The sequence below is a fragment of the Anomaloglossus baeobatrachus genome, chromosome 1 (assembly GCF_048569485.1).
Source record: "Anomaloglossus baeobatrachus isolate aAnoBae1 chromosome 1, aAnoBae1.hap1, whole genome shotgun sequence".
Lineage (NCBI taxonomy): Eukaryota > Metazoa > Chordata > Amphibia > Anura > Aromobatidae > Anomaloglossus > Anomaloglossus baeobatrachus.
In genome coordinates, this window is record NC_134353.1 from 970,787,456 (window position 1) to 970,815,438 (window position 27,983).

The window sequence follows — 27,983 nt, forward strand, 5'->3', positions numbered from 1 at the left end:
AACACTGGAGTCTCTTGTCACTGATAATCTCATGATTAACCCTTACCCTCCCACACACTAATAATCCAGCGAGGATCAGATTTTATTTAAGTAATAAATTGTAAAGAAAATCCTCTATTCAAAAAACTAACTGCCACTGCAGAGCATCGCTCCTCTTACTGCCAATGCAGAGCATCGCTCCTCTTACTGCCAATGCAGAGCATCGCTCCTCTTACTGCCAGTGCAGAGCATCGCTCCTCTTACTGCCAGGGCAGAGCATCGCTCCTCTTACTGCCAGTGCAGAGCATCGCTCCTCTTACTGCCAGTGCAGAGCATCGCTCCTCTTACTGCCAGTGCAGAGCATCGCTCCTCTTACTGCCACTGCAGAGCATCGCTCCTCTTACTGCCACTGCAGAGCATCGCTCCTCTTACTGCCACTGCAGAGCAGCGCTCCTCTTACTGCCACTGCAGAGCATCGCTCCTCTTACTGCCACTGCAGAGCATCGCTCTTCTTCGTGCCAGAGCAGAGCATCGCTCCTCTGTTCCAGTGCAGAGCATCTGTCCTCTTTCTCCCTGTGCAGAGCATCTCTCCTCTTTCTCCCTGTGCAGAGCATCTCTCCTGTCTCTCTGTGCAGAGCATCTCTCCTCTTTCTACCTGTGCAGAGCATCTCTCCTCTTTCTCCCTGTGCAGAGCATCTCTCCTCTTTCTCCCTGTGCAGAGCATTTCTCCTCTGTCCCTGTGCAGAGCATCCCTCCTCTTTCTCCCTGTGCAGAGCATCTCTCCTCTCTCCCTGTGCAGAGCATCTCTCCTCTCTCCCTGTGCAGAGCATCTCTCCTCTCTCCCTGTGCAGAGCATCTCTCCTCTCTCCCTGTGCAGAGCATCTCTCCTCTCTCCCTGTGCAGAGCATCTCTCCTCTTTCTCCCTGTGCAGAGCATCTCTCCTCTTTCTCCCTGTGCAGAGCATCTCTCCTCTTTCTCCCTGTGCAGAGCATCTCTCCTCTTTCTCCCTGTGCAGAGCATCTCTCCTCTTTCTCCCTGTGCAGAGCATCTCTCCTCTCTCCCTGTGCAGAGCATCTCTCCTCTCTCCCTGTGCAGAGTATCTCTCCTCTCCTCCCTGTGCAGAGCATCTCTCCTCTCTCCCTGTGCAGAGCATCCCTCCTCTCTCCCTGTGCAGAGCATCTCTCCTCTTTCTCCCTGTGCAGAGCATCTCTCCTCTTTCTCCCTGTGCAGAGCATCTCTCCTCTTTCTCCCTGTGCAGAGCATCTCTCCTCTTTCTCCCTGTGCAGAGCATCTCTCCTCTCTCCCTGTGCAGAGCATCTCTCCTCTCTCCCTGTGCAGAGTATCTCTCCTCTCCTCCCTGTGCAGAGCATCTCTCCTCTCTCCCTGTGCAGAGCATCTCTCCTCTCTCCCTGTGCAGAGCATTCCAGCTTTCGGTGTGGGGAGTGTTTCTCCTGTTTTCTTCCTCCAGGCGCCTCCTCCTGTATCTGGAGGGTATATTTATATATAAGGCTGTCACCTCTGGGAGGAGATCATTGTCCTGTCCTCTCAGTGCAGAGCATCGCACCTCTTCCTCAGGAGCAGCAGGTGAGTGATCAGCCTTATGCATTGCACAGAATAGACCTAGACCTGAGGTTCTGGAATCAGCCCAGAAGAGCTGTCATAGGGTCGCTCCTGCTGGTGTTGGGGAACTGTCATGTAATTCACTGTCCGGGTGACTGTGCTGTGCAGTGTGGAGCGGACTCCTCCAGCGCTGCAGACCGCGCTCCAGCACACATTGGCTGAGGATTGGCACATATATGCTTCCTCTGCTTCTATATACACATTGGCCGGGCTCGTATATACCCCGTGTGCAGAATTATTAGGCAAGTTGTATTTTAGAGGAATTTTTTATTATTGATCAACAACTATGTTCTCAATCCACCCCAAAAGACTCATAAATATCAGCGCTTAATATTTTGGCAGTTGGAGGGGTTAATACTTTTGGCAGTTGGAGGGGTTTTTAGATTTGGCTTCTTAGGAGGATCTGTTTGTGCAGTGACTATTACTGTGCAGAATTATTAGGCAACTTAATAAAAACCAAATCTATTCCCATCTTACTTGTTTATTGTCACCAGGTAACCAATATAACTGCACAAAATGTAGAAATAAACATTTCTGACTGCAAAAACAAAACCCCAAAAAATGAGTGCCCAATATCGCCCCATTTCTTTCTGATGACACTCAGCAGCCGCCATCCATAGATTCTGTCATTGCTTCATCTGTTTACGATCCACATTGCGTGCAGCAGCCACCACAGCCTCCAGACACCACAGCCTCCAGCCACCACAGCCTCCAGACTCCACAGCCTCCAGACTCCACAGCCTCCAGACTCCACAGCCTCCAGACTCCACAGCCTCCAGACTCCACAGCCTCCAGACACCACAGCCTCCAGACACCACAGCCTCCAGACACTGTTCCCAGAGGTGCACTGTTTTCCCTCCCTGTAGATCTCACATTTTATGAGGGACCACAGGTTCTCTATGGGGTTTAGATCAGGTGAACAAGGGGGCCATGTCATTATTTTTCATCTTTTAGACCTTTACTGGCCAGCCACGCTGTGGAGTAGTTGGATGCATGTGATGGAGCATTGTCCTGCAGGAAAGTCATGTTTTTCGTGAACGATAGCGACTTCTTCCTGTTCCACTGCTTGAAGAAGTTGTCTTCCAGAAACTGGCAGTAGGTCTGGGAGTTGAGCTTCACTCCATCCTCAACCCAAAAAGGTCCCACAAGTTGATCTTTGCTGACCCCAGCCCATACCATTACCCACCTCCACCTTGCTGGCGTCTGAGTCGGAGCTCTCTGTCCTTTACTGATCCAGCCTCGGGCCCATCCATCTGCCCATCAAGAGTCACTCTCATTTCATCAGTCCATAAAACCTGTGAAGAATCAGTCTTCAGATATTTCTGGGCCCAGTTTTGAGGTTTTATCTTGTTTCTTGGTCAGAGGTGGTGGTTTTTCAGCCTTCCTTACCTTGGCCATGTCCCTGAGTATGGCACAGCTTGTGCTTTTTGATACTCCAGTAACGTTGCAGCTCTGAAATATGGACAAACTGGTGGTAAATGGCATCTTGGCATCTTCACGCTTGATTTTCCTCAATTCATGGGCAGTTATTTTGCACCTTTTTTGCCCAGCACGCTTCTTGCGGCCCTGTTGGCTATTTGCCATGAAACTCTTCATTGTTCGGTGATCACGCTTCAAAAGTTTGGCAATTTCAAGACTGCGGCGTCCCTCTGCAAGACATCTCACAATATGGACTTTTCAGAGCCCGTCACAGCTCTCTTCTGACCCATTTGGCCAAAGGAAAGTAAGTTGTCTAATAATTAAGCCCCCCTTATATAAGGTGTTGTGTCATTACACCGCACCCCTCCTCATTACAGAGATGCACAGCACCGGAGTTACTTCATTGGTAGTTGGCTCTCAGCCTATACAGCTTGGAGTAGGACGACATGTATAACAAGCATCATGTGATCACAATACTCATCTGCCTAATAATTCTGCACACGGTGTATACTTTATTTATTTACTATTGTTGATACATGTATACCCTTACCTCGCGATGTTCCTTGGGTTATTGTGATCCACCCTCTTGTTCGTGCCCTCGTCTCTCCTTTCTATGTATTGTTTTATGTGTTGCTGATGCTTATTGTTACAATGAATCGCTTTTCTAGGAGTCTGGATATTGAGCGTCTCGGTTTGTGGATATCAATGAATTTTGTTGTCTACACATCTGCTAGAAGAACAAGGCTACATCGTGTTCTCATATACTCGGGTTCTTTGTTTCTAGGTTTTCCCACTCGCAGGACCCCAGAGCTGACAGTCTATAATGCTGAGAAGGAAGCCGAGTCTGACCCTCATCATCCTGTCCATAGTGGTGGTCTCTGTCCACAGCTGCTGTCCAGCACAATGTGATCTCAATGATGTCCTCTCCCTCAACAATCTCATGAATGCTATGGGTCAGTACATGTATTTATTAATTTTACTCACTCGTATAGCGCCATCAATTCCGCAGAGCTGTACAAAGTCATCATCTCTGTCCCCATCAGTCTGTTCTTTAACTATAGAAGGAAATCTCCAAACATGTGGAGAACATGCAAACTCTTGGAAATGTTGTCCTTGTCTTAATCCGGAACTCCAGCACTGCAAAGATACAGTGTTACTCGCTGATCCCCGGCACAGTGCTAACCGCTGAGCCCCGGCACAGTGCTAACCTCTGAGCCCCGGCCCAGAGATAACCGCTGAGCCCCGGCCCAGTGCTAACCGCTGAGCCCCGGCCCAGTGCTAACCGCTGAGCCCCGGCCCAGTGCTAACCGCTGAGCCCCGGCCCAGTGCTAACCGCTGAGCCCCGGCCCAGTGCTAACCGCTGAGCCCCGGCCCAGTGCTAACCGCTGAGCCCCGGCCCAGTGCTAACCGCTGAGCCCCGGCCCAGTGCTAACCGCTGAGCCCCGGCCCAGTGCTAACCGCTGAGCCCCGGCCCAGTGCTAACCGCTGAGCCCCGGCCCAGTGCTAACCGCTGAGCCCCGGCCCAGTGCTAACCGCTGAGCCCCGGCCCAGTGCTAACCGCTGAGCCCCGGCCCAGGGCTAACCGCTGAGCCCCGGCCCAGTGCTAACCGCTGAGCCCCGGCCCAGTGCTAACCGCTGAGCCCCGGCCCAGTGCTAACCGCTGAGCCCCGGCCCAGTGCTAACCGCTGAGCCCCGGCCCAGTGCTAACCGCTGAGCCCCGGCCCAGTGCTAACCGCTGAGCCCCGGCCCAGTGCTAACCGCTGAGCCCCGGCCCAGTGCTAACCGCTGAGCCCCGGCCCAGTGCTAACCGCTGAGCCCCGGCCCAGTGCTAACCGCTGAGCCCCGGCCCAGTGCTAACCGCTGAGCCCCGGCCCAGTGCTAACCGCTGAGCCCCGGCCCAGTGCTAACCGCTGAGCCCCGGCCCAGTGCTAACCGCTGAGCCCCGGCCCAGTGCTAACCGCTGAGCCCCGGCCCAGTGCTAACCGCTGAGCCCCGGCCCAGTGCTAACCGCTGAGCCCCGGCCCAGTGCTAACCGCTGAGCCCCGGCCCAGGGCTAACCGCTGAGCCCCGGCCCAGGGCTAACCGCTGAGCCCCGGCCCAGGGCTAACCGCTGAGCCCCGGCCCAGGGCTAACCGCTGATGTGACGCCCTGGGCAAGCCAGGGGTCACAGGTCATGCACCATCACACCCTACATCCCAGTTAGGAACACTAAAGCTAAACAAAAATCCTTGTTGCCTTCCTCCAGAGGCTGAGGTTCACACCAGGGGGGTGGGCCAGGCGGTTGGCTCCGCCCACCGAGGAGGACACAGCTCTGGAGGCGGGAAAACCCAGCAGTTGAGCCCAGGCAGGGCAAGAGTGAAGTTCAGTTTAGGAGGGAAAGGAGTAAACAGCTAAGATGAGCTAAGGAAGTGAAGTGGAGGTGGTAAAGGAGGAGTAAGAGAAGCTGAAGGAAAGTGAGAACAGTGACAGAAAGAAAGCTGCAGAGTGAGTCCAGCTGTGTGCAGGACGGAGTCAGCAAGGTCAGCAACAGTGGTGATTGTCTGAAGGGGTGACCGTTTGGAAGTTCCTGGAAGGACCGCGGACGGGTAGTGACCCGGCGGTCTGGAGCAGCGTACCAAAAGACAGTCAGCACCAGGGCAGGGGCCTCTCGGACCCCGGCAAGGCTAGGAGTCGCCAAATTTGCCAAATCCGTCAGTGACGGGGACGCAGATCCCCCAACAACCAAGTCCCGATTGAAGGCAACAGCCCAACCTGTACAACAGAGACACCGCCACCGCCAGGGCACCAGTTTCTGAGGGCCAGCGCCTGCGGGCAAAGAGTAGAGCTCCTCCGGCCCAGCTTGAAGCCGGGGAGCGGGTTACCGGTGGGAACCCATTGCAACCAACAGACAACATTAGGTGCAAGGAAAAGGGACATCACCACTACCGACTGGGTGAGCAAGTGCAGCTGTCCGTGGGACCGACCAACCAGCCGTTTGTTTACCGAGAACTGTGTCACTGTCTCAGGCTGAGTGAGTACCACAGTGCCGCAAGGCACAGCGCTGCCCCCGCGTCCCTGCGCCCACCAGGCCCTGCACCCTGCACTCCATCACCGGGCCCCGGGATCACCAACCCCTACCCACGGAGGGGCAACACAACACCTGGCTGCTCTGCATCACCATCCCCGGGGGCCCCATATTGAGCAGCGGTGGTGAAATCACCACAACCGTGGGTGGCGTCACGGACATTATCCCAAACACCCCAAATCCCCCCTTTCACTCACGGGCGAGGAGCGCCGCTCGAGAACCCCCCGGGATCCGGCCCACAGCTCGAGCCACCACCGAGCAGCGGCAGCCGCCGGACCCGAGCAGAAGGGGTGAGCGCGGTGTGCCGACACCCTCCTCCCCGCCCGCGACAACTTGGCGTCACGAGCAGGATCCTACCGCTCTCCCGTCTGGTAGAGGTGCGCCTTGTGACAGCCGGAGGTATCCGGCTGAAAAATTTCAAAAGCCGCCATCTTTGGCGCGAAAAGTTCCCGCTCGAGCGTCTTTTCGAGTAGCAGAGGCGCGAAGGCCAAGACCCCGCCCCGAGTGAGGAGGGGCCGGAAAGAGCTAAGGGGGGCGGAAACAAGATGTCTGCGCCCGACGGAGCCGCTGGAGGAGCGGCGGTCGCAGCCGCAGCGGCACCCGCGGATGGGAATGGGCCTGCCCAGGCCCCGGTTGCGCTCGCAGGAGGTGCCGTGGCCCCCGCACTCGCTCAGGTGATGCCGTTCTCCTTGCCTTATGCGCCCGGAGCTACCTGGCTACCGCAATATGACGGGAAACCTGACGCTTTACAGGTCTTCCGGAAAAAGCTTAACCCGTTGCTAGAATTGTACCCCCTGACCGATAAGCAACGTGCGGCGGTAGTGCTAGGCCAGTTAACCGGCGCGGCGGAGCAGGAGGCGGAGACCTGGGCCGAGGGGGACCGACTCTCTGTAGCCGCCATCTTTGAGAAGCTACAGACTGCCTTTGAGACCCGGACTGAAGCTGAGCTGAGGATGCAGTTTTATCAGTGCTGGCAACGGACTGTGGATAGCATTCGGGACTATGCTTTACGTCTGCAAACCGCCCTCCGCACGCTAAAGCGGGTGAACCCCATCAATGAGGCGGATAGCAATAAGATGTTAGTGGAGCAATTTGTGCAGGGAATGAAGTCCCCTGAGGATCGCAAACAACTCCGGCTGTGGGCCCTAGAACACCCCGATGTGGACTTTGCTGTGTTAAAGGAACGGGCTATTAAGGCCTTACAGCCCCCAGCTTCTGAAGTCCTGGAGCCAGCCCCGTGGCCCATCGAGACGGCCCCCGTGGTGGTGGCTCCCGCTCCACCGACCCCTTCAATACCTGCAGCCCCAAGCAACACCGTGGAGGAGCTGGCAGCTCGGGTCCGTCGCATGGACGGGGACCTCGCCAAGATCCTTGCTGCACTTCAACCTCTGACCCGATCCCAGCCTCCCGCACAAATACAGCTTGCTTGCTGACAGCCCCGAAGACGTCCCATGGATGCAACGGAGAAGCCCTAATATCCCGCGGAGCAGACCCCCAATCTGCTACAAGTGCCGTAAGCCTGGTCACTACTACCGACAGTGCCCGTTAAACGAGCAACCCCTGGGGCCCCGGGCCAATCCTCAGGAGTAGAACATCGTGGCCCCCCAGACTGGCGAGACCGATATATCGGGGCCCAACCCATCATCCCCGTGGCTGTGGACGGCATACCGGTGATGGCTCTCCTGGACACTGGATCGCAGGTAACCACCATACTCTACACGTTGTACCAGCGGTATTGGGAAGCAGACGAACTGGCACCCCCAGATAATAGTATAACACTAATTGCTGCCAATGGATTCCCACTGACCCAAGTGGGGTATAAACAAGTGGCCATGACAGTGGGGCAACCCGAACTACAACATCAGGGTATGATTGTGATCATGAATGAACCCAGTGATCATAACCCGAAGATAGTGCTAGGAACTAGTGATGAGCGAGCATGCTTGTCACTACTCGGTACTCGCACGAGTATCACTGTACTCGGGCTGCTCGGCGGGGACCGAGTAATCTCGCGATACTCGTGCTTTACTCGTGGTCTTCATTTCTGCATGTTGGCGCTCTTTTGAGAGCCAGCCCTCATGCAGGGATTGGCTGGCAGACCACTGCAATGCCACAGCCCTGTTAGTTGTGGAATTGCAGTGATTGGCCGGCCTGCACAGCGTCACCGAGCCTTTATATCGGCCGGCGCGCTGTGCTCTGCTCACAGCTATTCTGACAGTGAGTGTAGGGAGAGTGTCGCTGATTCAGGGAAAGCTTTGCGGCCCTTTATAGCTTTTTCAGTTGCAGGGCTGCAAACAGTGTGACCAAAAGTCCTTCTCAGGACTATTCTAGTTGTATACAGGCAGGCAGGGTATAGCCAGGTCGGAGTACAGTAGCAGAGTCCTTCTCAGGACTATTGTTGCTATATACAGGCAGGGTATAGCCAGGTCTGAATACAGGCTAGTGACCAAAAGAGTCCTTGTCAGGACTATTGTAGCAGTATACAGGCAGGCAGGCAGGCAGGGTAGTGGTGACCGTATACCAGCCTTCATATCTGGGGCTGGTGTACACAGTGTAAAACAGTCCAGATAGTGTCTGACTTGTCTGTACTGTAATTGTCGCTCCCCAAAAAAACCTGTTAGTAGGTTATTATTGCGTCCGTGCTTGGTTTTTAAAACCGCACGTGTGTGCCTGTTGGTGGCAGCGTACAGGTGCACTGGTGTGCGTTTACCAAACTATTATATAACGCACAAGTGTAGTGTATAATACACGTCAGTCAGCAGTGGCTGATAGTGTCAGAGTTCTTAATTTTTGCTCCTAAAACCTGTGTTAGGTTATTATTGCGTCCGTGCTTGGTTTTTAAAACCGCACGTGTGTGCCTGTTGGTGGCAGCGTACAGGTGCACTGGTGTGCGTTTACCAAACTATTATATAACGCACAAGTGTAGTGTATAATACACGTCAGTCAGCAGTGGCTGATAGTGTCAGAGTTCTTAATTTTTGCTCCTAAAACCTGTGTTAGGTTATTATTGCGTCCGTGCTTGGTTTTTAAAACCGCACGTGTGTGCCTGTCGGTGGCAGCGTACAGGTGCACTTGTGTGCAATTTCCAGAAACTTTGATATAACGCACAAGTAGTGAATATACACGTCAGCAGTGCACAGCATTGCAAAATGCGCAAGGGCATTGGCAAGGAACAAGGAAGTGGACGTGATGGTGGTGCAGGCAGAGGCCGAGGTCGTGGGCAAGCTCTAATTTCGCCACAACAAAGGGCCACATCTAGTCGCTCGCACGTCCTGTCCCAAATTCTTGGGGACCGCAGCAGTACACCGCTCTTGAACCAAGACCAGTGTCAACAGGTTGTTAGTTGGATAGCGGATAATGCTTCCAGTCAGATTGGCACCACCACAAACACTCTGTCTTCCACACGGTCAAGTGTCAGTAGCCGTGATACTGCACCGCACATTTCTGAACCTGATCCTCCTTCCTACCACCAGGCTGAGTACACGTCCTCCTCGGACATTAATGATCCCACACTTGGACACTCGGAAGAGCTGTTCACGTTTCCATTCACACATTCTGGCCTCTCGCCAGCTCATATTGAAGTGGGTCATGAGGAGATCGTCTGTACAGATGGCCAAATATTTGAGCAGCCACGTTCTCACGAAGTTGGCAACGTGTCTCAACAAGTGGTGGACGATGATGAGACACAATTGTCAGCAAGTCAGGAGGAGGAGCAGGGTGCGGAAGAGGAAGACGACGTGGTGGATGATCCAGTAACTGACCCAACCTGGCAGGAGGATATGCAGAGCGAGGACAGCAGTGCACAGGGGGAGGGAGGCGTAGCATCACAACAGGCAGTAAGAAGCAGGGTGGTGGCCCCAGGCAGAAGTCAGGCAACCGTTCCCCGGAACAACACGACGACACAAGGTGCCTGTCCAAATGTTAGGTCTTCACGAGTCTGGCAGTTTTTTAAGTTGGATCCAGATGATTCAAAAAAGGCCATTTGCAACACCTGCCGTGCCAGCATCAGCAGGGGTACCAAAACTAGCAGCCTGACCACCACCAGCATGATCAGGCACATGTCAGCCAAGCACCCGACTTTGTGGGAAGTACAACAGAGTCGAGGAGCAGTGCTTGCTGATGTCACTGCTACGTCTTCGCTGGTTGTGCATGCGAGCCAATCCTCTGTCCATGCTGCCTGCGAACAAGCCTCCTCCACTCCTGCACCTACAGTTGCCTACGCAGAAAGAACACCATCATCAAGCACGTCCTTGTCCCAGCGCAGCGTTCAGTTATCCATTCAGCAAACCTTTGAACGCAGGCGCAAATACACTGCCAACACCCCACATGCCACAGTTCTAAATGCTAACATTTCGCGACTGCTTGCGCTGGAAATGTTGCCTTTTAGGCTGGTGGAGACAGAAGCATTCCGTGACCTGATGGCGGCAGCTGTCCCACGTTACTCGGTCCCCAGCCGCCACTATTTCTCCCGGTGTGCCGTCCCCGCGTTGCATAACCACGTGTCACAAAACATCACACGTGCCCTGAACAACGCTGTTTCACCCAAGGTCCACCTAACCACAGACACGTGGACAAGTGCTTGTGGGCAAGGCCGCTACATCTCGTTGACGGCACACTGGGTTAATATTGTGGAAGCTGGGACCCAGTCTGAGCGAGGGACGCAACACGTCCTTCCCACACCAAGGTTTGCAGGCCCTACCTCAGTCAGTGTTTCACCCACACTCTACAGCTCCGGAATGTCATGCTCTTCAGCCTCCTCCTCCTCCTGCGCATCCTCATCCACTGTGCCCTCCACACCAGTCACAAGCTGGAAGCACTGCAGCACTGCCTCGGCGAAGCGGCAACAGGCTGTGCTGAAGCTAATCTGCATAGGTGACAAACCCCACAATGCAGAAGAGCTGTGGACAGCTCTGAAACAGCAGGCAGATCACTGGCTCACACCTCTGAACCTAAAGCCAGGAAAGGTCGTTTGTGACAATGGCCGGAACCTGGTGGCGGCTTTGAGGCGAGGCCAGCTGACACATGTTCCATGCGTGGCCCATGTGCTCAACCTCGTGGTTCAGCGGTTTATAAAGTCATACCCAGAGCTGTCTGATCTGCTGGTAAAAGTTCGCCGCCTGTCTGCACATTTTCGAAAGTCACCTACTGCTTCAGCCGGCCTTGCCGGCTTTCAGCGCCGTTTGCATCTTCCGGCTCACAGACTGGTGTGTGATGTCCCCACGCGTTGGAATTCAACTCTGCACATGTTGGTCAGGATATGTGAGCAGAAGAGGGCAGTTGTTGAGTACCTGCATCACCTAAGCCGTCGGGAAATGGGTCAAACTCCACACATAACACCTGAGGAGTGGAGATGGATGTCAGACCTATGTACCATCCTCCAAAACTTTGAGGACTCCACCAAGATGGTGAGTGGTGATGACGCCATTATTAGCGTCACCATACCGCTACTCTGCCTTCTAAAACGGTCCCTGCTGAAAAACAAACATGATGCATTGCAGGCGGAGCGCGATGAGTTGCAGCAAGAAACAGTAGTGGGTGTGGGTGATAACACACAGCCCAGCCTCGTCTCATCACAACGTGCAGTGGAGGACTATGACGAGGAGGAGGATGAAGACATGGAGCAACTCTCCGGCCAAATTGAGGATATGACATGCACACCAGTCATATCCTCGATTCAGCGTGGCTGGCCAGAGGACAGGGTAGATGAGGAGGAGGAGGAGGAGGAGGAGGAGGACAGCATGTTCAGTCATCTTGTTGGTCAGGCTACTGAAGTCCTGGCTGTTAAGAGTCTGGCGCACATGGCTGACTTTATGGTAAGCTGCCTGTCTCGTGACCCTCGCGTTAAGAACATCTTGGCCGACAATCATTACTGGTTGGTAACACTGTTAGACCCACGCTACAAGGAGAACTTTTTGTCTCTTATTCCCGTGGAGGAGAGGTCAACCAAAATGCAGCAGTTTCGGAAGGCCATACTCACGGAAGTAGGCAAAGCATTCCCCTCACAAAACGCTAGCGGCATAGGTCAGGAATCAGTGGACAACCGAGGCGTACAGCCGAGAGAGGCACAAGTCCAATCCGCCAGAGGTAGGGGAACAGTCTTTAAGATGTGGGACAGTTTTCTCAGCCCCTCACGTACCACAGCCCCTGAGGTGCGGGGTAGTGCCACAAGAAATCCTAAGTTTGCCCAGATGCTGAAGGAGTACCTTGCAGATCGAACAACTGTACTCCGACATTCCTCTGTGCCTTACAATTATTGGGTATCCAAGCTGGACACGTGGCATGAATTGGCTCTCTACGCCTTGGAAGTCCTGGCCTGCCCTGCTGCTAGCGTTTTGTCAGAGCGTGTTTTTAGTGCCGCAGGTGGAATCATTACAGATAAACGCACCCGCCTGTCAACTGAAAATGCTGACAGGCTGACTCTGATAAAGATGAACAAGGGTTGGATTGGGCCAGACTTCACCACACCACCAGCAAATGAGAGCGGAATTTAAAGTTTGCCATGTACCTCCACTCACCCATGGGTACACTTCTCGACTTTGGATAATCGCTGGACTGCTCCTCCTTCTCCTCATGCGCCATCATGATGACCGTTACAATAGTTAGGTCTTTGTTTCAGGTATACCCCCAGTGGTAAATTTTTTCGCCCATTCTTTGCAGAATGGACATTACAACGACAGGAGACCCGCTCCTTTGCAATGGGAACAATGTTTTGAGGCCCTCATGCACGTCTCTACCCAGGGACAACGTGTAGCCTTCCAATTTTTGGCTGCCCTGCCTAAGGGCTATACTATAATACACCCACTTCCTTAAAATGGACACTTAATGTTTTGAGGCCCTCATGCACGTCTCTACCCAGGGACAATGTGGAGCCTCCCAATTTTTGGCTGCCCTGGCAAAGGGCTATACTGAAATAGACCCACTTCCTTACAATGGGCACTTCAGGTTTAAAGGCCATCATGCACGTCTCTACCCAGGGACAATGTGGAGCCTCCCAATTTTTGGCTGCCCTGCCTAAGGGCTATACTATAATACACCCACTTCCTGACAATGGACACTTAATGTTTTGAGGCCCTCATGCACGTCTCTACCCAGGGACAATGTGGAGCCTCCCAATTTTTGGCTGCCCTGGCAAAGGGCTATACTGAAATAGACCCACTTCCTTACAATGGGCACTTCAGGTTTAAAGGCCATCATGCACGTCTCTACCCAGGGACAATGTGGAGCCTCCCAATTTTTGGCTGCCCTGCCTAAGGGCTATACTATAATACACCCACTTCCTGACAATGGACACTTAATGTTTTGAGGCCCTCATGCACGTCTGTATGCAGGGGCATTGGTGAACCTCACAATTTAGGACTGCCCTGGCAAAGGAAAATACTACAAAGACTCACTTCCTCAAAATGGGCACATTAGACTCAAGAGGCCTTCATGTACGTCTCTTCTCAGGGACATCGGAGTGCCACACAATGTTTTCACGTAAAATCTTTCATGTATTGATCTCAAAAAGTAACATACACCAGCTCTATCTCACTATTGGGTATGTGCCCTTAACATTTCCGCCATGAAAAATCATTTTGGGGTCATTTTGGAAGGTTTTCTGGTGAGTCCGTAAAAATGGCGTAAAACGCGGACAAAATTGTTCACAGCTGTGACTTTTGAGTGATAAATGCTTCAAGGGGTCTTCCCCATGCTGTTGCCATGTCATTTGAGCACTCTTCTGAGACTTTTGTGACATTTTTAGGGTTTCTCCATGCTGCCGGGAGGTCATTTCACAAAAATACTCGGGTCTCCCATAGGATAACATTGGGCTCGTTGCTCGGGCCGAGTACACGAGTATCTTGGGAGGCTCGGCCCGAGCTTCGAGCACCCGAGCTTTTTAGTACTCGCTCATCACTACTAGGAACCAATGTGATGGAGCACTGTATGACTGATGTGTTGGCCCTATTGCAGCAGCTGGCCGCCACTGCGGCAGGGAGCCGGCAGAGAGCTGTGCAGCGTGAGATCCGAGCCTTGATGTACCGCCAGCATGTAAGCTCAACAGGAGGAGAGATTGGTGGAGTGAGAGTAATGGATGTAGCTCCTTTGACTGTGCCCCCTAGGAGTGAGATGATGATTTGGTGTAGGGCAGCTGTAGGGCCTCAGGGACGTGATTACCCTTGCCATGATGGAGCCTATACCCTCTGAGCACTGGCCCACTGTAATGGCCGCCCGAGGGGTGGTGGATGTGAAGAAAGGGAGAGTGCCTGTGAGAGTGTTGAACTGTGGAGAGGAAGAAGTCAGGCTTCCCCGGTATGCCACCATTGCCAAGCTGCTCACCCTAGACCCTCACACCATCCATGAGGCCAGTCCCTCAGTACTCTCACCTACCACTAGCACTCCCCCGCCCAAAGGGGAGGCAAAGGAGTGGCACCAACAGCTACATGTAGGCACTGATGACACCCCTACACATCACAGGGCAGGGGTCCACAGGGTGGTGCAGGAGTATGAACAGGTTTTTAGTAAACATCCACTAGACTTTGGGCAAATCAAAGGGGTCCAACACCACATCCCCACCAGTGAACACCCCCCGATCAAAGAGAGGTAAAGACCTATTCCCCCTGCACACTACCAGTGTGCCAAAGATATGTTGAAAAATATGAAGGAGGCAGGGGTTATTCGGGACAGCTGTAGTCCCTGGGCCGCTCCGTTGGTACTGGTTAAGAAGAAGGATGGTACCATGCGGATGTGTGTGGACTACCGGAAGATCAATCAAATAACCCATAAAGATGCCTACCCGCTGCCTCGTATCGAAGAGTCTTTGGCCGCACTAAGAACCGCAAACTACTTCTCTACCCTTGATCTCACCAGCGGGCACTGGCAGGTGGCCGTGGCCCCAGAAGATCGGGAGAAAACCGCCTTCACCACCCCGATGGGGCTCTGCGAATTCAACAGTATGCCGTTCGGGCTGTGCAACGCCCCAGGAACCTTCCAACGGCTGATGGAGTGCTGTCTGGGACATCTAAACTTCGAGACCGTCTTGTTGTACTTGGATGATGTGATTGTTTATTCCCAGACGTACGAAGCCCATCTGGAGCACCTGGCCGAGGTGTTCGCGTCCCTTGCCAGGTATGGGATGAAATTGAAGCCCTCTAAGTGCCACTTGCTGAAACCCAGGGTGCAGTACCTGGGGCACGTGGTGAGTGCAGATGGTGTTGCCCCCGACCCTGAGAAGATTACTGCCATCCAGAGCTGGCCAAGACCAACCACGGTGAGGGAAGTAAGGCAGTTCCTGGGCCTGGTGGGGTACTACCGGCGCTTTATCAAGGGATACACGAAGATGGCTGCCCCCATGCAAGATCTCCTCGTGGGACAGACCAAAGGTGGTAGACCCATTGGAGCTCCACTGGTGTGGGAGGAAAAGCATGAAGAATCCTTCTGCCAGCTGAAGGCGGCTTTGACCGGAGAAGAGGTCCTGGCGTACCCTGATTATGGCCGCCCGTTCATCCTCTACACCGACGCCAGTAACGTGGGATTAGGAGCAGTCCTGTCCCAGGTCCAGGATGGAAAGGAGAAGGTGATTGCCTACGCTAACCGAAAGCTCCAGCCGACGGAAAGGAACCCGGAGAACTATAGCTCCTTCAAGCTCGAGCTCCTGGCGTTGGTATGGGCTATCACGGAGCGGTTCCGCCACTACTTGGCTGCAGCAAAATTCACCGCGTTCACGGACAACAATCCGTTGACTCACCTGGACACGGCCAAGTTGGGCGCGTTGGAGCAGCGGTGGGTAGCCCGGCTAGCCAACTACGATTTCACCATAAAGTACCGAGCCGGTCGTGTCAACATAAATGCTGATGCACTCTCCCGAATGCCCCATTTGTCAGAAGAAGGGTACGAGGATGACGACCTCGAGGAGATCGAGTTGCCTGCATTTCACCAGCCACCTATTGAGAAGGTACAAGTACATCAGCAACGGGTGGATCTGGACCCACGGCCCAGTCAAGAGTGGCAGGAAGCTCAGGACCGGGTGCCGGCTGTTCGCCTCGTCAAGACTCTGGTGGAACAGGGTGCTATGGGAATAGACCCTGCCGCTCCAGCCGAAGCCCAGCGCTTGTGGAAGGAACGGAAACGGCTTTACCTACACCAAGGGAGGCTGTACCGTGAGCTGATCAACCCGAAGACCCATGAGAAGATTTGCCAGTTGATTGTTCCTCAAGCTGACGTGGCTACTGTCCTGCGGGCATACCATGACGGTGCTGGGCACTTCGGGTGGAAAAAGCTGGAGATGCTGTTGAGGGAGTGGTTTTACTGGAGTGGGATGCGTGAATCGGTGGAAGCCTGGTGTCGGGAGTGTGGTCCCTGTACGCTGAGGAGAAAGGACGAGACCAGCCAGAGGGCGCCCCTGCACCCAATAGTCACCCATCAACCGCTGGAGCTGGTCGCCCTAGACCATGTCAAGCTCAGCCCCAGCCGAAGTGGGTACACCTACGCATTGACCATTGTAGACCACTACTCAAGATTACGGTGGTAGTCCCCGTTAAGGACCTAACTGGTCGAACTGCTGCTCGAGCGTTCCAGGCTTATTTCTGCCGACCCCATGGATACCCAGAAAAGGTGCTAACTGACCAAGGCCCGGCCTTCGAAGCAGAGGTGTTCCACGAGTTCTGCCAGTTGTACGGATGCAAGAAGATTCGGACCACTCCTTACCACGCCCAGACCAACGGCATGTGTGAGAAAATGAACCATTTGGTCCTGGGACTCCTCAAGACGCTACCGCTGGAGGAACGGAACCTGTGGCCAGAAAAGCTACCCGACTTGGTCGACATGTACAATAATATTCCGTCTAGCTCGACGAAGTGCACCCCGGCGTATCTGATGAGGGCTCGGCCCGGCCGCCTGCCGGTGGACCTGGAGATGGGGTTGGAAGCCCCTGAAGCGCTCCCCTCGACGGCTGAGTGGGAAAGTCGGAGGAGAGCACAATACCGGCAAATTCAGGAGTACGTGGAGAAAAACCTCAGTCGAAGCCGTGAACAGCAGGAGCACCGGTTCAACCAGAAGGCGTCTGCGGGTCCTTTCCAGCCAGGAGATGTGGTGTTAAAGCGGAAGAGGAAGACCCACAAGCTGGATGATCACTGAGAACAAACCCCATACGTCATACAACCCACAGAATGGGAAGATGGAAAAGCCTACCAGATCAGTCGTGACCAAGGAGGTACTCTGGCTACAGTTTCCCGGGACCATCTAAAAAGGTGCCCACCAGCATTGAGAGCCATGGCTGAAGTACCGGTTCCTCCACCAGCGGAGAAGGCAGCAGAGGTAATCCACACTGTAATGGGTGACTTCCCAGCAGACTGGCCTACACAGAACGGCGCGGTGATTCTTCCAGTGATCCTGTTCCCACAACCCGTGGATGAAGAAGTGGTGGAAGCGGTCAACCGTGAGCCAGAACCAGTGCCAGTGCCCAGGGATGAACCTGTACCCAGCTCCCCTATACCTCCGCCTGCCCCACACTCTAGCAGGGAGGAGGAACCGATTGTTCCCTCTACCCCATTGTCTAGCCCCACTGACACCGGGCCCCGGAGGTCCACCCGTCCCAACCTAGGTAGACCCCCACTTAGGTACAGGGAGACCGTCCTGTGAGTCAGAGGGGTCAGTAAGACTGAGTTTAAGTTTATGTTTGAAAGTTGAAAAATGATAAGAAGAAAATGATTACCGAAGTTTCACCTGATTGTGTGATTTTCAACCGGCCGGAGCCGGCACCGTTGTCCCCGTGGGGACCGTTTACAAGTTGTTTGCATGGGAACTATCCATGGACAAGCCCGTGAACTTGCAGGGCAACCACAAACGTTAGTGGCTTGTAAAAAGTTGTTTACCGTTACCGTTTTCCGCAGGCCGCCTCCGGAGAGGCAGATTGGAGGGAGGGCCCGCAGCAGAGCCGGCTGGGGCCCAGCCACCAAAGGGACCGGTGGCTACCCTCTGGAGGGGAAGGACAGATCCCGCTCGGGTACCGTGTGCTGGACTGTGGGTCAAGGGGTGCTGCCTGGGTTTTAGGGGCAGCATCAGGGCCAGGTTACTTGGGTGGGAGAGAGCGGAAACCGTAACCGTAAACCGTTGAAACGTTTAAGAAATGTGCCTCCCGTAAGGGAAGAGTTATTAAAAATGTATTTATGTTTGATTAACCTTGTTACCCCTTTTTACAGAAAAAAATAAAACCGGTGTTGGAACGGCAGCCCGCGGACGGTCTGAATTTTGCTAAGGGGGAATGTGACGCCCTGGGCAAGCCAGGGGTCACAGGTCATGCACCATCACACCCTACATCCCAGTTAGGAACACCAAAGCTAAACAAAAATCCTTGTTGCCTTCCTCCAGAGGCTGAGGTTCACACCAGGGGGGTGGGCCAGGCGGTTGGCTCCGCCCACCGAGGAGGACACAGCTCTGGAGGCGGGAAAACCCAGCAGTTGAGCCCAGGCAGGGCAAGAGTGAAGTTCAGTTTAGGAGGGAAAGGAGTAAACAGCTAAGATGAGCTAAGGAAGTGAAGTGGAGGTGGTAAAGGAGGAGTAAGAGAAGCTGAAGGAAAGTGAGAACAGTGACAGAAAGAAAGCTGCAGAATGAGTCCAGCTGTGTGCAGGACGGAGTCAGCAAGGTCAGCAACAGTGGTGATTGTCTGAAGGGGTGACCGTTTGGAAGTTCCTGGAAGGACCGCGGACGGGTAGTGACCCGGCGGTCTGGAGCAGCGTACCAAAAGACAGTCAGCACCAGGGCAGGGGCCTCTCGGACCCCGGCAAGGCTAGGAGTCGCCAAATTTGCCAAATCCGTCAGTGACGGGGACGCAGATCCCCCAACAACCAAGTCCCGATTGAAGGCAACAGCCCAACCTGTACAACAGAGACACCGCCACCGCCAGGGCACCAGTTTCTGAGGGCCAGCGCCTGCGGGCAAAGAGTAGAGCTCCTCCGGCCCAGCTTGAAGCCGGGGAGCGGGTTACCGGTGGGAACCCATTGCAACCAACAGACAACATTAGGTGCAAGGAAAAGGGACATCACCACTACCGACTGGGTGAGCAAGTGCAGCTGTCCGTGGGACCGACCAACCAGCCGTTTGTTTACCGAGAACTGTGTCACTGTCTCAGGCTGAGTGAGTACCACAGTGCCGCAAGGCACAGCGCTGCCCCCGCGTCCCTGCGCCCACCAGGCCCTGCACCCTGCACTCCATCACCGGGCCCCGGGATCACCAACCCCTACCCACGGAGGGGCAACACAACACCTGGCTGCTCTGCATCACCATCCCCGGGGCCCCATATTGAGCAGCGGTGGTGAAATCACCACAACCGTGGGTGGCGTCACGGACATTATCCAAAACACCCCAAATCCCCCCTTTCACTCACGGGCGAGGAGCGCCGCTCGAGAACCCCCCCGGGATCCGGCCCACAGCTCGAGCCACCACCGAGCAGCGGCAGCCGCCGGACCCGAGCAGAAGGGGTGAGCGCGGTGTGCCGACACCCTCCTCCCCGCCCGCGACACTGAGCCCCGTCACAGTGCTAACCGCTGAGCCCCGGCACAGTGCTAACCGCTGAGCCCCGGCACAGTGCTAACCGCTGAGCCCCGGCCCAGGGCTAACCGCTGAGCCCCGGCCCAGGGCTAACCGCTGAGCCCCGGCCCAGGGCTAACCGCTGAGCCCCGGCCCAGGGCTAACCGCTGATGTGACGCCCTGGGCAAGCCAGGGGTCACAGGTCATGCACCATCACACCCTACATCCCAGTTAGGAACACTAAAGCTAAACAAAAATCCTTGTTGCCTTCCTCCAGAGGCTGAGGTTCACACCAGGGGGGTGGGCCAGGCGGTTGGCTCCGCCCACCGAGGAGGACACAGCTCTGGAGGCGGGAAAACCCAGCAGTTGAGCCCAGGCAGGGCAAGAGTGAAGTTCAGTTTAGGAGGGAAAGGAGTAAACAGCTAAGATGAGCTAAGGAAGTGAAGTGGAGGTGGTAAAGGAGGAGTAAGAGAAGCTGAAGGAAAGTGAGAACAGTGACAGAAAGAAAGCTGCAGAGTGAGTCCAGCTGTGTGCAGGACGGAGTCAGCAAGGTCAGCAACAGTGGTGATTGTCTGAAGGGGTGACCGTTTGGAAGTTCCTGGAAGGACCGCGGACGGGTAGTGACCCGGCGGTCTGGAGCAGCGTACCAAAAGACAGTCAGCACCAGGGCAGGGGCCTCTCGGACCCCGGCAAGGCTAGGAGTCGCCAAATTTGCCAAATCCGTCAGTGACGGGGACGCAGATCCCCCAACAACCAAGTCCCGATTGAAGGCAACAGCCCAACCTGTACAACAGAGACACCGCCACCGCCAGGGCACCAGTTTCTGAGGGCCAGCGCCTGCGGGCAAAGAGTAGAGCTCCTCCGGCCCAGCTTGAAGCCGGGGAGCGGGTTACCGGTGGGAACCCATTGCAACCAACAGACAACATTAGGTGCAAGGAAAAGGGACATCACCACTACCGACTGGGTGAGCAAGTGCAGCTGTCCGTGGGACCGACCAACCAGCCGTTTGTTTACCGAGAACTGTGTCACTGTCTCAGGCTGAGTGAGTACCACAGTGCCGCAAGGCACAGCGCTGCCCCCGCGTCCCTGCGCCCACCAGGCCCTGCACCCTGCACTCCATCACCGGGCCCCGGGATCACCAACCCCTACCCACGGAGGGGCAACACAACACCTGGCTGCTCTGCATCACCATCCCCGGGGGCCCCATATTGAGCAGCGGTGGTGAAATCACCACAACCGTGGGTGGCGTCACGGACATTATCCCAAACACCCCAAATCCCCCCTTTCACTCACGGGCGAGGAGCGCCGCTCGAGAACCCCCCGGGATCCGGCCCACAGCTCGAGCCACCACCGAGCAGCGGCAGCCGCCGGACCCGAGCAGAAGGGGTGAGCGCGGTGTGCCGACACCCTCCTCCCCGCCCGCGACAACTTGGCGTCACGAGCAGGATCCTACCGCTCTCCCGTCTGGTAGAGGTGCGCCTTGTGACCGCCGGAGGTATCCGGCTGAAAAATTTCAAAAGCCGCCATCTTTGGCGCGAAAAGTTCCCGCTCGAGCGTCTTTTCGAGTAGCAGAGGCGCGAAGGCCAAGACCCCGCCCCGAGTGAGGAGGGGCCGGAAAGAGCTAAGGGGGGCGGAAACAAGATGTCTGCGCCCGACGGAGCCGCTGGAGGAGCGGCGGTCGCAGCCGCAGCGGCACCCGCGGATGGGAATGGGCCTGCCCAGGCCCCGGTTGCGCTCGCAGGAGGTGCCGTGGCCCCCGCACTCGCTCAGGTGATGCCGTTCTCCTTGCCTTATGCGCCCGGAGCTACCTGGCTACCGCAATATGACGGGAAACCTGACGCTTTACAGGTCTTCCGGAAAAAGCTTAACCCGTTGCTAGAATTGTACCCCCTGACCGATAAGCAACGTGCGGCGGTAGTGCTAGGCCAGTTAACCGGCGCGGCGGAGCAGGAGGCGGAGACCTGGGCCGAGGGGGACCGACTCTCTGTAGCCGCCATCTTTGAGAAGCTACAGACTGCCTTTGAGACCCGGACTGAAGCTGAGCTGAGGATGCAGTTTTATCAGTGCTGGCAACGGACTGTGGATAGCATTCGGGACTATGCTTTACGTCTGCAAACCGCCCTCCGCACGCTAAAGCGGGTGAACCCCATCAATGAGGCGGATAGCAATAAGATGTTAGTGGAGCAATTTGTGCAGGAAATGAAGTCCCCTGAGGATCGCAAACAACTCCGGCTGTGGGCCCTAGAACACCCCGATGTGGACTTTGCTGTGTTAAAGGAACGGGCTATTAAGGCCTTACAGCCCCCAGCTTCTGAAGTCCTGGAGCCAGCCCCGTGGCCCATCGAGACGGCCCCCGTGGTGGTGGCTCCCGCTCCACCGACCCCTTCAATACCTGCAGCCCCAAGCAACACCGTGGAGGAGCTGGCAGCTCGGGTCCGTCGCATGGACGGGGACCTCGCCAAGATCCTTGCTGCACTTCAACCTCTGACCCGATCCCAGCCTCCCGCACAAATACAGCTTGCTTGCTGACAGCCCCGAAGACGTCCCATGGATGCAACGGAGAAGCCCTAATATCCCGCGGAGCAGACCCCCAATCTGCTACAAGTGCCGTAAGCCTGGTCACTACTACCGACAGTGCCCGTTAAACGAGCAACCCCTGGGGCCCCGGGCCAATCCTCAGGAGTAGAACATCGTGGCCCCCCAGACTGGCGAGACCGATATATCGGGGCCCAACCCATCATCCCCGTGGCTGTGGACGGCATACCGGTGATGGCTCTCCTGGACACTGGATCGCAGGTAACCACCATACTCTACACGTTGTACCAGCGGTATTGGGAAGCAGACGAACTGGCACCCCCAGATAATAGTATAACACTAATTGCTGCCAATGGATTCCCACTGACCCAAGTGGGGTATAAACAAGTGGCCATGACAGTGGGGCAACCCGAACTACAACATCAGGGTATGATTGTGATCATGAATGAACCCAGTGATCATAACCCGAAGATAGTGCTAGGAACCAATGTGATGGAGCACTGTATGACTGATGTGTTGGCCCTATTGCAGCAGCTGGCCGCCACTGCGGCAGGGAGCCGGCAGAGAGCTGTGCAGCGTGAGATCCGAGCCTTGATGTACCGCCAGCATGTAAGCTCAACAGGAGGAGAGATTGGTGGAGTGAGAGTAATGGATGTAGCTCCTTTGACTGTGCCCCCTAGGAGTGAGATGATGATTTGGTGTAGGGCAGCTGTAGGGCCTCAGGGACGTGATTACCCTTGCCATGATGGAGCCTATACCCTCTGAGCACTGGCCCACTGTAATGGCCGCCCGAGGGGTGGTGGATGTGAAGAAAGGGAGAGTGCCTGTGAGAGTGTTGAACTGTGGAGAGGAAGAAGTCAGGCTTCCCCGGTATGCCACCATTGCCAAGCTGCTCACCCTAGACCCTCACACCATCCATGAGGCCAGTCCCTCAGTACTCTCACCTACCACTAGCACTCCCCCGCCCAAAGGGGAGGCAAAGGAGTGGCACCAACAGCTACATGTAGGCACTGATGACACCCCTACACATCACAGGGCAGGGGTCCACAGGGTGGTGCAGGAGTATGAACAGGTTTTTAGTAAACATCCACTAGACTTTGGGCAAATCAAAGGGGTCCAACACCACATCCCCACCAGTGAACACCCCCCGATCAAAGAGAGGTAAAGACCTATTCCCCCTGCACACTACCAGTGTGCCAAAGATATGTTGAAAAATATGAAGGAGGCAGGGGTTATTCGGGACAGCTGTAGTCCCTGGGCCGCTCCGTTGGTACTGGTTAAGAAGAAGGATGGTACCATGCGGATGTGTGTGGACTACCGGAAGATCAATCAAATAACCCATAAAGATGCCTACCCGCTGCCTCGTATCGAAGAGTCTTTGGCCGCACTAAGAACCGCAAACTACTTCTCTACCCTTGATCTCACCAGCGGGCACTGGCAGGTGGCCGTGGCCCCAGAAGATCGGGAGAAAACCGCCTTCACCACCCCGATGGGGCTCTGCGAATTCAACAGTATGCCGTTCGGGCTGTGCAACGCCCCAGGAACCTTCCAACGGCTGATGGAGTGCTGTCTGGGACATCTAAACTTCGAGACCGTCTTGTTGTACTTGGATGATGTGATTGTTTATTCCCAGACGTACGAAGCCCATCTGGAGCACCTGGCCGAGGTGTTCGCGTCCCTTGCCAGGTATGGGATGAAATTGAAGCCCTCTAAGTGCCACTTGCTGAAACCCAGGGTGCAGTACCTGGGGCACGTGGTGAGTGCAGATGGTGTTGCCCCCGACCCTGAGAAGATTACTGCCATCCAGAGCTGGCCAAGACCAACCACGGTGAGGGAAGTAAGGCAGTTCCTGGGCCTGGTGGGGTACTACCGGCGCTTTATCAAGGGATACACGAAGATGGCTGCCCCCATGCAAGATCTCCTCGTGGGACAGACCAAAGGTGGTAGACCCATTGGAGCTCCACTGGTGTGGGAGGAAAAGCATGAAGAATCCTTCTGCCAGCTGAAGGCGGCTTTGACCGGAGAAGAGGTCCTGGCGTACCCTGATTATGGCCGCCCGTTCATCCTCTACACCGACGCCAGTAACGTGGGATTAGGAGCAGTCCTGTCCCAGGTCCAGGATGGAAAGGAGAAGGTGATTGCCTACGCTAACCGAAAGCTCCAGCCGACGGAAAGGAACCCGGAGAACTATAGCTCCTTCAAGCTCGAGCTCCTGGCGTTGGTATGGGCTATCACGGAGCGGTTCCGCCACTACTTGGCTGCAGCAAAATTCACCGCGTTCACGGACAACAATCCGTTGACTCACCTGGACACGGCCAAGTTGGGCGCGTTGGAGCAGCGGTGGGTAGCCCGGCTAGCCAACTACGATTTCACCATAAAGTACCGAGCCGGTCGTGTCAACATAAATGCTGATGCACTCTCCCGAATGCCCCATTTGTCAGAAGAAGGGTACGAGGATGACGACCTCGAGGAGATCGAGTTGCCTGCATTTCACCAGCCACCTATTGAGAAGGTACAAGTACATCAGCAACGGGTGGATCTGGACCCACGGCCCAGTCAAGAGTGGCAGGAAGCTCAGGACCGGGTGCCGGCTGTTCGCCTCGTCAAGACTCTGGTGGAACAGGGTGCTATGGGAATAGACCCTGCCGCTCCAGCCGAAGCCCAGCGCTTGTGGAAGGAACGGAAACGGCTTTACCTACACCAAGGGAGGCTGTACCGTGAGCTGATCAACCCGAAGACCCATGAGAAGATTTGCCAGTTGATTGTTCCTCAAGCTGACGTGGCTACTGTCCTGCGGGCATACCATGACGGTGCTGGGCACTTCGGGTGGAAAAAGCTGGAGATGCTGTTGAGGGAGTGGTTTTACTGGAGTGGGATGCGTGAATCGGTGGAAGCCTGGTGTCGGGAGTGTGGTCCCTGTACGCTGAGGAGAAAGGACGAGACCAGCCAGAGGGCGCCCCTGCACCCAATAGTCACCCATCAACCGCTGGAGCTGGTCGCCCTAGACCATGTCAAGCTCAGCCCCAGCCGAAGTGGGTACACCTACGCATTGACCATTGTAGACCACTACTCAAGATTACGGTGGTAGTCCCCGTTAAGGACCTAACTGGTCGAACTGCTGCTCGAGCGTTCCAGGCTTATTTCTGCCGACCCCATGGATACCCAGAAAAGGTGCTAACTGACCAAGGCCCGGCCTTCGAAGCAGAGGTGTTCCACGAGTTCTGCCAGTTGTACGGATGCAAGAAGATTCGGACCACTCCTTACCACGCCCAGACCAACGGCATGTGTGAGAAAATGAACCATTTGGTCCTGGGACTCCTCAAGACGCTACCGCTGGAGGAACGGAACCTGTGGCCAGAAAAGCTACCCGACTTGGTCGACATGTACAATAATATTCCGTCTAGCTCGACGAAGTGCACCCCGGCGTATCTGATGAGGGCTCGGCCCGGCCGCCTGCCGGTGGACCTGGAGATGGGGTTGGAAGCCCCTGAAGCGCTCCCCTCGACGGCTGAGTGGGAAAGTCGGAGGAGAGCACAATACCGGCAAATTCAGGAGTACGTGGAGAAAAACCTCAGTCGAAGCCGTGAACAGCAGGAGCACCGGTTCAACCAGAAGGCGTCTGCGGGTCCTTTCCAGCCAGGAGATGTGGTGTTAAAGCGGAAGAGGAAGACCCACAAGCTGGATGATCACTGAGAACAAACCCCATACGTCATACAACCCACAGAATGGGAAGATGGAAAAGCCTACCAGATCAGTCGTGACCAAGGAGGTACTCTGGCTACAGTTTCCCGGGACCATCTAAAAAGGTGCCCACCAGCATTGAGAGCCATGGCTGAAGTACCGGTTCCTCCACCAGCGGAGAAGGCAGCAGAGGTAATCCACACTGTAATGGGTGACTTCCCAGCAGACTGGCCTACACAGAACGGCGCGGTGATTCTTCCAGTGATCCTGTTCCCACAACCCGTGGATGAAGAAGTGGTGGAAGCGGTCAACCGTGAGCCAGAACCAGTGCCAGTGCCCAGGGATGAACCTGTACCCAGCTCCCCTATACCTCCGCCTGCCCCACACTCTAGCAGGGAGGAGGAACCGATTGTTCCCTCTACCCCATTGTCTAGCCCCACTGACACCGGGCCCCGGAGGTCCACCCGTCCCAACCTAGGTAGACCCCCACTTAGGTACAGGGAGACCGTCCTGTGAGTCAGAGGGGTCAGTAAGACTGAGTTTAAGTTTATGTTTGAAAGTTGAAAAATGATAAGAAGAAAATGATTACCGAAGTTTCACCTGATTGTGTGATTTTCAACCGGCCGGAGCCGGCACCGTTGTCCCCGTGGGGACCGTTTACAAGTTGTTTGCATGGGAACTATCCATGGACAAGCCCGTGAACTTGCAGGGCAACCACAAACGTTAGTGGCTTGTAAAAAGTTGTTTACCGTTACCGTTTTCCGCAGGCCGCCTCCGGAGAGGCAGATTGGAGGGAGGGCCCGCAGCAGAGCCAGCTGGGGCCCAGCCACCAAAGGGACCGGTGGCTACCCTCTGGAGGGGAAGGACAGATCCCGCTCGGGTACCGTGTGCTGGACTGTGGGTCAAGGGGTGCTGCCTGGGTTTTAGGGGCAGCATCAGGGCCAGGTTACTTGGGTGGGAGAGAGCGGAAACCGTAACCGTAAACCGTTGAAACGTTTAAGAAATGTGCCTCCCGTAAGGGAAGAGTTATTAAAAATGTATTTATGTTTGATTAACCTTGTTACCCCTTTTTACAGAAAAAAATAAAACCGGTGTTGGAACGGCAGCCCGCGGACGGTCTGAATTTTGCTAAGGGGGAATGTGACGCCCTGGGCAAGCCAGGGGTCACAGGTCATGCACCATCACACCCTACATCCCAGTTAGGAACACCAAAGCTAAACAAAAATCCTTGTTGCCTTCCTCCAGAGGCTGAGGTTCACACCAGGGGGGTGGGCCAGGCGGTTGGCTCCGCCCACCGAGGAGGACACAGCTCTGGAGGCGGGAAAACCCAGCAGTTGAGCCCAGGCAGGGCAAGAGTGAAGTTCAGTTTAGGAGGGAAAGGAGTAAACAGCTAAGATGAGCTAAGGAAGTGAAGTGGAGGTGGTAAAGGAGGAGTAAGAGAAGCTGAAGGAAAGTGAGAACAGTGACAGAAAGAAAGCTGCAGAATGAGTCCAGCTGTGTGCAGGACGGAGTCAGCAAGGTCAGCAACAGTGGTGATTGTCTGAAGGGGTGACCGTTTGGAAGTTCCTGGAAGGACCGCGGACGGGTAGTGACCCGGCGGTCTGGAGCAGCGTACCAAAAGACAGTCAGCACCAGGGCAGGGGCCTCTCGGACCCCGGCAAGGCTAGGAGTCGCCAAATTTGCCAAATCCGTCAGTGACGGGGACGCAGATCCCCCAACAACCAAGTCCCGATTGAAGGCAACAGCCCAACCTGTACAACAGAGACACCGCCACCGCCAGGGCACCAGTTTCTGAGGGCCAGCGCCTGCGGGCAAAGAGTAGAGCTCCTCCGGCCCAGCTTGAAGCCGGGGAGCGGGTTACCGGTGGGAACCCATTGCAACCAACAGACAACATTAGGTGCAAGGAAAAGGGACATCACCACTACCGACTGGGTGAGCAAGTGCAGCTGTCCGTGGGACCGACCAACCAGCCGTTTGTTTACCGAGAACTGTGTCACTGTCTCAGGCTGAGTGAGTACCACAGTGCCGCAAGGCACAGCGCTGCCCCCGCGTCCCTGCGCCCACCAGGCCCTGCACCCTGCACTCCATCACCGGGCCCCGGGATCACCAACCCCTACCCACGGAGGGGCAACACAACACCTGGCTGCTCTGCATCACCATCCCCGGGGCCCCATATTGAGCA

At 55.4% G+C, this 27,983-nt stretch overlaps 1 protein-coding gene across 1 annotated transcript in view; it reads left to right on the top strand.

Moving 5' to 3' along the window:
- The first annotated feature begins 1,497 nt into the window (after window positions 1-1,497).
- Window positions 1,498-27,983, top strand: part of LOC142302918 (resistin-like beta) — a 43,747-nt gene continuing 17,261 nt past the window's right edge. Inside the window, exons 1-2 of the mRNA XM_075344024.1 lie at window positions 1,498-1,563; window positions 3,803-3,971. Of these exons, the coding sequence (XP_075200139.1) occupies window positions 3,842-3,971 (130 nt within the window). The 5' untranslated portion in view covers window positions 1,498-1,563; window positions 3,803-3,841. The remainder of the gene's footprint in view (window positions 1,564-3,802; window positions 3,972-27,983) is intronic.